The sequence below is a fragment of the Panthera onca genome, chromosome D1 (genome assembly GCF_046562875.1).
Source record: "Panthera onca isolate mPanOnc1 chromosome D1, mPanOnc1 haplotype 2, whole genome shotgun sequence".
NCBI lineage: Eukaryota > Metazoa > Chordata > Mammalia > Carnivora > Felidae > Panthera > Panthera onca.
Window position 1 is genome coordinate 94,340,562 of NC_138348.1, and position 10,857 is coordinate 94,351,418.

The 10,857-nt window shown below is 39.1% G+C and overlaps 1 protein-coding gene across 1 annotated transcript; it reads right to left on the reverse strand.

The window, feature by feature from the left end:
• Nucleotides 1-5,430: 5,430 nt before the first annotated feature.
• On the reverse strand, nt 5,431-9,799 carry TMEM225 (transmembrane protein 225). Its single transcript, XM_078432890.2, has 4 exons — nt 8,019-9,799; nt 7,257-7,403; nt 6,627-6,761; nt 5,431-5,919 (listed from the first exon to the last, which is right to left on the reverse strand). The coding sequence occupies exons 1-4, from the start codon at nt 8,194-8,196 to the stop codon at nt 5,693-5,695; spliced, it is 687 nt and encodes a 228-aa protein (XP_078289016.1). The 5' UTR covers nt 8,197-9,799; the 3' UTR covers nt 5,431-5,692.
• Nucleotides 9,800-10,857: the final 1,058 nt, after the last annotated feature.

Consider the following 10,857-nt stretch of genomic DNA (forward strand, 5'->3'; position numbering starts at 1 on the left):
TACTTATTACTTTTATTTTTTACGGTTTTATTTTAATTCCAGTCAGTTAATACACAGTATTATATTAGTTTCAGGTGTACAATGTAGTAATTCAACACTTCCATACATCACCCAGTGCTCATCACAACAGGTGCACTCTTTAATACACATCACCTATTTTACCCATCTGCCTACCCACATCCCCTCTGGTAACCATCAAGTTTGTTCTTTATAATTAAAAGCCTGTTTCTTGATTTGTTTCTCTTCCTTATTTTCCCCCCTTTACTTGTGTGTTTTACTTCTTAAACTCCACAGATGGCTGAAATCATATGGCATTTGTCTTTCTCTGACTGACTTATTTGGCTTAGCATACTTTCTAGCCCTATCCATGACGTTGCAAATGGCAAGATATCATTCTTTTTTGTGGTTGAATAACATTACATTGTATATACATCTTCTTTATCCACTCATCCATCAGTGGACACTTGGGCTGCTTCCATATCTTGACTATTGTAACAAATGAATTCAGTAAAGTCTCAAGATACAAAATCAACTGTGCAGAAATCTGCCTCATTTCTATACACCAATAATGAAGCAGCAGAAAGAGAAATTTAAAAAATAATCCTGTTTACACTTGCACCCAAAATAATAAGATACCCAGGATGGAAAGACATTACATGCTTATGGATAGGAAGAACAGATATTGTTGAAATGTTATACTACCCAAAGCAATCTACACATTTAATGCAATCCCTATCATAATACTAACAGAATTTTTCGCAGAACTAGAACAAAGAATCCTAAAATTTGTATGGAACCACAAAAGACCCCAACCAGCCAAAGCAATCTTGAAAAAGAAAAGCAAAGCTGGAGGCATGACAATTAGGGACTTCAAGTTATGTTACAAAGCTGTAGTTATCAAAATAATGTGGTGCTGGCACAAAATGGAGCATCAATCAATAGAACAGAATAAAAAATGCAGAAATAAACCCACAATTATATGATCAAATTAATCTTCGATAAAGCAGGAAAGAATATTTAACAGGAAGAAGTTTCTTCAGCAAATGGTGCTGGGAAAACTGGACAGGAAGATGCAAAAGAATGAAACTATACCACTTTCTATCTTTATCTATCTATCCACACCACACACAAAAATAAACTCAAAATGGGTTAAAGACCTAACTGTGAGACGTAAGACCACAAAAATCCTAGAAGAGAACACAGGCAATAACTTCTTTGACATGGGCTTCAGCCACTTCTCTCTAGATATGTCTCCTGAGGCAAGGGAAACAAAAGCAAAAATAAACTATTGGGACTAAATAAATAAACTGCTGCACAGCAAAAGAAATAATCAACAAAACTAAAGGCAACCTATAGAATGGGAGGAAGATATTTGCAAATGACATATCTGATACAGGGTTACTATCCAAAAACTATAAAGAACTTATAAAACTCAACACCCCAAAAACAAATAATCCTATTAGAAAATAGGCAGAAGACATGAACAGACATTTCTCCAAAGAAGACATACCGACAGCCAGCAGACACATGGACAGATGTTCATCATCACTTATTATTAGCGATATACAAATCAAAACTACAATGAGGGGCAGGGGTGCCTGGGTGGCTGAGTCAGCTAAGCATCTGACTTCGGCTCAGGTCATTATCTCATGAGTTTGAGCCCTGCATCAGGCTCTGTGCTGACAGCTCAGAGCCTGGATCCTGCTCCAGATTCTGAGTCTCCCTCTCTCTCTGCCCCTCCCCCCACTCGTGCTCTGTCTCTCTGTCTCTCAAAAATGAATAAGCATTAAAAAGGAAAAACACTACCACGAGGGGCACCTGGGTGGCTCAGTTGGTTAAGCATCTGACTGTTGATTTCAGCTCAGGTCATGATCTCACGGTTCATGAGTCTGGGCCCCACATTGGGCTCTGTGCTGACATCATGGAACCTGCTTGGGATTCTTTCTCTTCTCTCTCTGCCACTTCTCTGCTCATGCTCTAGCATGCTCTGTCTCTCTCAAAATAAATAAATAAACCTAAATACATATATTTATACTAAAAATTTACAACAATAATATGAAATATTATATTCAAATGGCATGAGGGAGACTTCTAGAGTGCTGTTCAGATTCTGTTTCTTTATTTGAGAACACAGGTGTGTTCTCTTTGTGAACATTTAAAGAGCTATACACTTACCATTTGCGAACTTGTATATATGCATGTCATATGTCAAAAAAGGTTACTCAAACTTTCTTCCAAAACCAAAACAAAATAACACATGAAAATAAAATAAAGGGGGCAAAGAGAGTACGAGAAGAGAAATCATAGCCAAATTTGACTTACGTAGATTCAAGAATTCTAAAATAATTAGAAAATTTATTTCAGCAATTTATTAAGAGAAATATGACTAAACGGGAATTTTCCCAGGTATGCAAACTGTTTAACAATGAGAAACAAGAGAGGAAAGTTGGTGTGGTAAAATTTGTACAGGCACATCAGATGAGTCTGCAAATTTAATTTAAAACAATCTAAAACAAATGGGGCACAGCGTTAAAGTTTTTAAAAGTTAGGTAATAGGTACATAAGTGGTTATCACATTGCTTTCTACTTTGTTCTGTATGTTTAAAATATTTCACAATAAAATACAGAGAAAATTTTCACAAATTATAATTTATATAAAAGATACATCCTATTATTGGAATAGGAAAAAAATCAACTGATCTCAATAGACACATAGAAATTTTCAATAAAATTAATTATTTACTTTTGGTAAACTCACTCTGCAAATTAGATATAGAAGAAGTCCTTTATTTTTTTTTTAAATTTTTTAAATGCTTATTCATTTTTGAGAGACAGAGAGAGACAGAGCATGAGCGGGGGAGGGACAGAGAGAGAGGAAGACACAGAATCTGAAGCAGGCTCCAGGCTCTGAGCTGTCAGCACAGAGCCTGGCACAGGGCTTGAACCCACGAACCATGAGATCATGACCTGAGCCGAAGTCAGATGCTTAACCCACTGAGCCACCCAGGTGCCCCAAGAAGTCCTTTAATTTGATGAGGCAAATATGACAAATTCTACAGTGCATATAATATCGACTATTAGGATTATGGAGGCATTCTTATTAAAATAAAGAACATAGAAAGGATGCTTACTATCTTTTTTCCCATTCAACCTTATCTTGGAGATCTGAGCCAATGAATAAGACAACACAAAAGAGGTAAGTGATATAAGTATTGGAATGAAGTGAACATCTTTTCTTTGGACAATATGTTTTCCTCCAAGGATAACCTAAGAGAGCATACAGGTAAAATTATAAGTACTAAAATAAGAATTCAGTAAAGTTTCTAGAGACAAAAAATCAACAAATTTACACCAGTAATAGGCAACTAGAAAATGTTATAAAATATTTCAATTCAGAAAAGCATAAAACTGCAGGTTACCTATGAATCAACCTTAACAAAAAGATCAGTCTGGAAAAAATAAATCACAAAACATTATTGAAGGACGTGAAAGAAGACCTAAATAAATAGTGTCACATTTTGGCATTGGATGAAAAAATATTATTAGCATTGTTAAATATCCCCAAATTAGTTAATAAATTAATATGATTCTGAATCGAATCATAAGTAGGATTTTTCTGGAACTATACAAGCTAATCTTGCTATTTATATGAAGACCAAAGACCAAGAACAAGTCAAGATAATTTTGAACAAGAATAAGGACTTGGGCATATTGAACATCAACACTTTCTTTCTCTACATAGTAATTAAGATCGTTGTGCCATGCAGGGATATAAAAATAGACCAATGGAATACGCTATGGAGATCAGAAACAGACTGACTTTTATGTATATTTGGTATATATAAGAGATTATGTTACAACTCAGTATGATAAGGAATTAAGCCATAAAAATATTCTGAATAGATAGTTATCCACATGGAAAGTAGGTAAAATTGGATCTTTACCTTATATGATACGCAGAGATTATTCCCAATAAGAGAGCAAGGAAGGAATTGTTAAATAAGACACAATAAAGCACCAACTAAAAGGGAAAGGTTGATCTATTGTATTACATTTCATTTGAATACCTCTGTAAAACAAAAAAACCTCATAAACAAGGTTAAAAGCCAAGGCACAACCAGTTAGTATTAGTTTCCAATATATAAGAACTACAAATCAATAAGAAATAGACAAATCATTCATTTTAAAAATGGTCAAACACAGTAATTCAGAGAAGAGGAAATCCAAAAGCTCAATAATGAAATGAAAAGGAGAGTTGCTGATAGGGAACGTTTATTGATGTGGCAAGGGACAGTATACCCTGAGTGTCCAGTGTAGTGTTGAGGCACTTGGAGGTCAGAGACAAGCAATATCTGATGTTACGTGGTCACCTGACAACGCTGGAGACCCTCATTTTCTTAAAAAGTGAGCAAACTCAGTGATAGTTCAGAGATTAAAAAGACTGATCACTGAAGGACTGGCAAGGTACAAAGAAACTAGAATTTTCATACATTGCTGGCAGAAGTATAAATTAGAACAGCCATTTTTTTCATCACTTTGTCAATATTTAGTTAACTTGAAAATGAAGATACTTTCTTTTTTTTAATGTTTATTTTTGAGAGAGAGCGAGTGTGTGCGCGCGCGTGCAAATGGGGGAGGGGCAGAGGGGGGAGGGGCAGAAGGGGGGAGGGACAGAGGATCCAAAGTGGGCTCTGTGCTGACAGCAGAGAGCCCAATGCGGTGCTCAAACTCACAAATCCCGAGTCGAAGTCCAACACCCAACTGATTGAGCCACCCAGGCACCCCAATAAAGATAGTTTCTGCTATTCTAGTCCTAGATAAACACCCTAAGAGAAACTCTAGCTCATGGACAGAGGGAGTTGTGTATAAGAAAGTTCATAACAGCACTATTTATAACAGAATAAAAGAAAACAACTAGATTTTCATCAACTGGAGAATGAATATTTTACATTATATGTCTACAATGGAAAACTTAGCAGTAGTTTCAATGAATGAAGTCAAACAAAACGTAATGAATCCCAAAACCATACACGCAGTTGAGTGAAAAAAACAAGCTGCAAAAATGATCTGTACAGTCTGACTTTTAATGATCTTTGAACATTTGGAAAGCTAATCTATATAATTTTTAAAGATGCATTAAGTTCTAAAAAAAGACAATGTGAATGTAAAATGATCAGCGATGCATCATTAAAAGTGTTTTGTGACGAGCAGCAAGGGAGGGAAATGAGATTAGGGAACTTTTTAGAGGAACATCCGTTTTGTCTATAAATTTAATTTGAAAACATCTAAAGCAAATAGGGCATAATTGTAAAATTTCATAAGGCTGAGTGATGTGTGCACAGGTGTTTATCATGTTTTGTATTCTTTCTGAATGTCTGAAATATTTCACAATAAAATAAGTGTGATGTACAGAGTTAACAATACAGCAAGTATTAGTTAATGATAATATTTATTAAATGAATAACAAATGTTATTAAATGGTGAGAACAAATAAAAGAAACCGTTCAGCAGGTCAGGATCGAAAAAAAATAAAAATAAAAAAACCACCTTCCGGATCTTCTTACAGACCCTAACCCAGTCACATGCATTAAATAATGCCAAACAAAGACACCACGGCTGTAGAGACACAATGCACATACACACAACGTTGTTTCTATTAAGACAAGCACACACTGAAAGATACATTGTCAAATCATACAGCCCAGGTTACACGACGTGTTTGGATGTGTGCTCTGTTTGGAAAATCTTCCTTTGTGTGAACAATACTACGAAGCATTGTGGGCTGTTCTGGTAAGGAAATAACTTTGATAGAACTCTCAGACTCCTGTCTGTCCTTAATTTCTCTGCTGGATGTACGGAGGATGGTCAGGCAGGCAAAGCTCTTGATGGATTGTTTGTACTGTAGGAGAGAGAGGACTCCTGGGGAAAAGAGAAGCCAGGGAAGGGTGATGAGGGGTCAATGGAGAGTTACAGAAATACTTCCCTCTATGTCAGCAGAGATACTCCAACCCAAAGCCCTGTGGGTCCCTTTGAACTGCCCCAGGCCACTGGAGAGGAGGATGCTTTAGTGGACGAGACCAGAAGTGTATACACAATAGCTTAAATGCTGTTCATGTCATTTTGAAAGAAGACATGCTTCTGGGTTGTGAGTGCAATTCCAAATGAAATTTTCAAGACTTTTTAAGAAAATGAGGGTCTCCAGGGTTGTCAGGTGACCACGTAACATCAGATATTGCTTGTCTCTGACCTCCAAGTGCCTCAACACTACACTGGACACCCAGGGTATACTGTCCCTTGCCACATCAATAAACATTCCCTATCAGCAACTCTCCTTAGTCATGACTTGGATGGTTATCTCTGTCCTGAAGTGGGGATGGTGTGAAAGACAGTAGAAAGGGCAGAAATGAGAGCTGCCCTTGAGGCAAGCTTATTGAATATTTCACACAGCCCTCATCTCCAACTCTGCCCTTGAAGGAACTGCCCTCAGAGAGTGAGTCACCTGAACTTTCGCCCTTTAAAATGTAAGGATTGGCACTTTTCCCCATCTCGCTTTCCCATCCTTTTACTCTCCTCTAACGGGGATAGACTGGTTCTACTCACCTATCAGGGGCCCTGAAAACACTCACCAGAGGCCACAAAGAGGGAGACATTTAAGTAGGCAGTGAAAATGATCCAGGTGATCTTGTAACTGGAGTAGTACACGGTTTTACCTTGACTTAGCTTTTGGTGATACATTAGGAGTGCACAGAGCAGAAGGAGACCTAATGTCCAGACAAAAGAAGGCGGGGGGGGGGGGGGGGGGAGGGGGCGGAATCCCTTCTAAGGAAATTTGGCTCTTCTACTCAAGTCTTAACCCAAGATATGCCTGACTTCCAAACCTCCTACATACAACTGCACTATGTTCAAAAATCGGGGCCTTGGGTAGCTTGGTTGGTTAAGCGTCTGACTTCAGCTCAGGTCATGATCTCATGGTTTGTGAGTTCAAGCCTCACCTTGCACTCTGCTGACAGTTCAGAGCCTGGAGCCTGCTTTGGATTCTGTGTCTCCCTCTCTCTTTGCCCCTCCCCAATTTGTGCTCTCTCTCTCTCTCTCAAAAATAAATAAACATTAAAAAAAAAAAAAAAAAACCCAACCTTGCTAAGTGGTACATTCAATTCAGAAGCTGCGTATCTGAGCCAAAGAACTAGGATGGTTGCAGCCTAGATCCTTAAACCAAATTTATCTCCAAGCCTGTGTTAGGGGAGCCAAGAGGTTACCTGTGAAGAAACTGAGGAAGACAGCGATGAAGAGGGTATGTTTAGTTTGAGGAATCAGGTAGGTGGATTCCAAACCCAGGAACAAGTTATGGATGAAGGAAAGGATGAGAACCAAAATCATCATGGTCCTGACCACTTCCAGGCCATCTGTTGGAAAGCAGAAGCTATGCTGAAAGAGGGACAGATATTTTTTCTAGGCTCATTTCCACCTGGAAATTTCCACAATTCTCTAGGTAAAAATCAGAATGAGGTAAAAATATTTCTTTAAATAATAAAGAGGAACAAGGGGAAAGAATAAAGAGGTAGGGGGCCTTAAGCTGAGTGGGAAAGAGAACCAGAAGAAACTGTTCTCTTAGTGTTTCTGTAAGTTTCCTTCTCTTCTATTCTTTTCACAGAACAGATTTCTTGTTAAATATAATTCATCCTGCCCTCCTCCAGTGGCGAAACAAGCTATTTTCCTTGTTGCCAGTTACCTTTCTTTTGTTCCCTCATGTTCTAGATGTGCTGACCACCCTGCTGCTACTGCCAATGTCTCTCAAATGTCCAGCAGTGAAGTCTGTGAGCTTCTAAACTTTTCTCCAAAATATTCAAAATGGCGAGATTTTAGAGTCAGTCTTGACTCTTGATTATGGAGCTGGGTGCAATGCAGCCAGCAGAAGTTGCCCCAGAGAATAATAATGAGTAAGCCGGTGAGATAAATGGAAGTCAAGGAAAGATGAACCCTCCCTCTCCACCCGTCTCTTTCCATAGTGCAGTTCTGACCTTCTGGCCAAAGAGTAGTGCAACATATCCAGGGACTGTGGCTTACTGTATTTTTCTTTGTTTCCAATGTCAGTTCAACCCATTCTTCCATGATGATTCCTATGGCCAAGAAGACTAAGGCCCAGGAAGAGAAGACCATGTTGGTGGCCTGGATACCTCTGGGTGATATGTTCCCCATTGTGAGTGGGGATTTCAAGCCGAGACCACCACCAATATCTCAGATGGCTCTTCTCTGATTTGATTATTTCTTCACAAGAGGAAGAGTAAAATCTAAACTTTTAGTGATTGCTGAGGTATTGGCAGGGGCAGAGCTCATAAAGCCTGTGGACCAAAGAAGATAAATCCCACCCCTCACTACTCCTATATGTGGGCCTGCCTTGCTGTCAGGGCTGCTAACTGCCATGGAATCATCTATTGACTTGACCCTTGACCCTGATGGCTGGTGCAGTAGGAGGACCATGGCTGACTACAGGTCATGAGAGAGCTACCCAATATAGAGGGAGATAAAATATCACATAGTAGAGAGAGCTGCCAGCTTTAGTGATAACTAGAGGCCTTGAAAGAGGTTAGGCATGCCTGACTAAAGAGGTCCAATTTTAGAGCTAGGATTATATGTTCCAGGATTGCTTGACATTAGGTAGGGATCAGTGAAGAGAAAAAGGCATTCAAGATCGTTGACAGGAATAGTCAGCCAGCTAGTACCACAAAAGGGAATGACCATTCAGAATATAGGATGTTTTAGAGAAACTTGTGTCCTCATTTGGAACGCCTAAAGAAGTTTAGTTAGGTAGGCATCTGGGAAGTAGACCAGCACCTTGAAACCACAAAAGCTGGCTTGATACACCAAAGCATTGCACTCCAATATCATTTATAAGGCCAGACCATTATTTCTTGACAAATGTCTTTGTAACTTGGCAGAGAAAACATTTATGGATCCTTGAGTAGGCCACTATGGTATTCAGTAAGCTCAGAGTCAGAGGACTTGTATTAAAATCCTCCCCCTGCCCCGAAAAAAAGCCTTTTACTGAACTAAGATAAAAGTCATATCTAATGGCCTCTCTCTGCCTATTTCTTTGACCTTTCCATGGGCCAACTGGATTTCTTTCATTGCTTCAAACATGCTGTGCTTTCTTTCTTCCAGACCTCTGTACATATCTTGATATATTTTATTCTAAATTTTTTTTAAAAAAACAATGCTCAATATATTTAATCTCACAAGGGAGACTCCGTGGTTAAGAAAATGGACTCACGATCCTGGCTTTACATCCTGGCTCTACCGCTGAGCAGTTTTGTGATCTTAGAGATAATAATGCTTCCTACTACACAAGAATTTTGTAAAAAGATTGCATGAGTTTAGGAATGTAAAGCACTTAAAAAGCGTTCTTGGCACATAACAAATGACATGTAGGCAATTACCATAGTATTAATTTGGACTCCTTGGAAAAGCACCTCTGAGGCGGAGAATTGTGTGTGGAGAGTTTGTTGGGGACTACTTAGCCAAGAGTCACATCTGCCAGTGTTTAAGGAAGCAGATTTGAGGAGAGGTTGAGCTGAGATGTAGTTGCAAGAAAAGAAATGTTAGCCAACACCACCAGGAGATTTGGACCTGGTGTGGCTTTTGGAGTTATCCTGAGTGCAGCAAGAGAGCTCAGTTTGCCCTGGAATGCAGGCTGTTCCTGGGCTGGTAACTCCCTTCTTCTGCGTCTAGGGCAATTCCTTTATCTCTCAGGAACTTCAAGTCTCAGCAGCCAGCACCTCGGGTAGTCTTGAAAATGAGCTCCCCCCTTCCCCTTTCCTTTCTTTATCAGGGCCAGTTTGCTGTTAGGCTGCCAACTGCCATAGAATCACCTATTTGTTTGACCCTTGACCCTTGGGGACTAGTGTAGTGGAAGAACCAAGAGGGTCATAGCATAAGAGCACACTATGGCAACTTATATTATTATGCTCTTACGTATTGATGCTTTTATTTCTATGCAATAGATGCTTAAGAGTAGGATTCCTGGGCTGAAAGACTTAAGCCTCCTTTAAACTTATATATGATGGCACTAAGGATATAAAGATGTAGCCAGATTAGAGAAACTGGTAGGATGTGAGGGATTTGCGAGAGACGGGTCAAGGAGGAAATCATGTTTTCAGCTAGGGAGAACAGTAGTCAACGATGCCATTAAGTAAGATGTAACATATGGCTGGAAACACAAGCCTGTTGAAGAAGCTAGTAAATACTGGTTTGGGTTCAGTTTAAGGTGTCTACAGGGCACACGATAGACAGAATTTTGTTCTGGAACTTGACAACAGATTAAGGGTCATCAATCAGTCTAGGGACGGCAGTTGAAATATGTGTGCATATCCTTATGTAGGGATGTAACAAGAGACAGAGAAGGAAATTCTGGAGAACGTCAATATTTATGATAAAGAGCAAAGGAGGACCAGTCAGAGAGAAGGTAGAGAAATACAAGTGTTGCTGAGGAAGTAAAAAGAGGCTGGAGTTTTGAGGAGAGATTGGGCAATGATAGCTAATGCTGTAAGGAAATCACATTTTGTGGGAGCTGAACAAAAATCACTTTACGGACAATCAGAATGCCATTGGTGGTTTGGGTCACAGCATCTTCAGTAAAATGAGGGCGGGAGTGGAGGCAGAAAAGAGACAGGCAGTTTTTGTTGTTGTTTTGTTTTTAACAGGCAACTAGATGAAATAAATAACAAAAAAGGGGAAAAGAAAAGTAGAATTGTAGTTTCAAGAGGGAAATGTGCAATATTGGAAAAAATAGAGAATAACATAATGATTCCCAGGTACCCTTCATCCAATTTCAATGGCCCTCCCCTGAATTATTCTGAAACA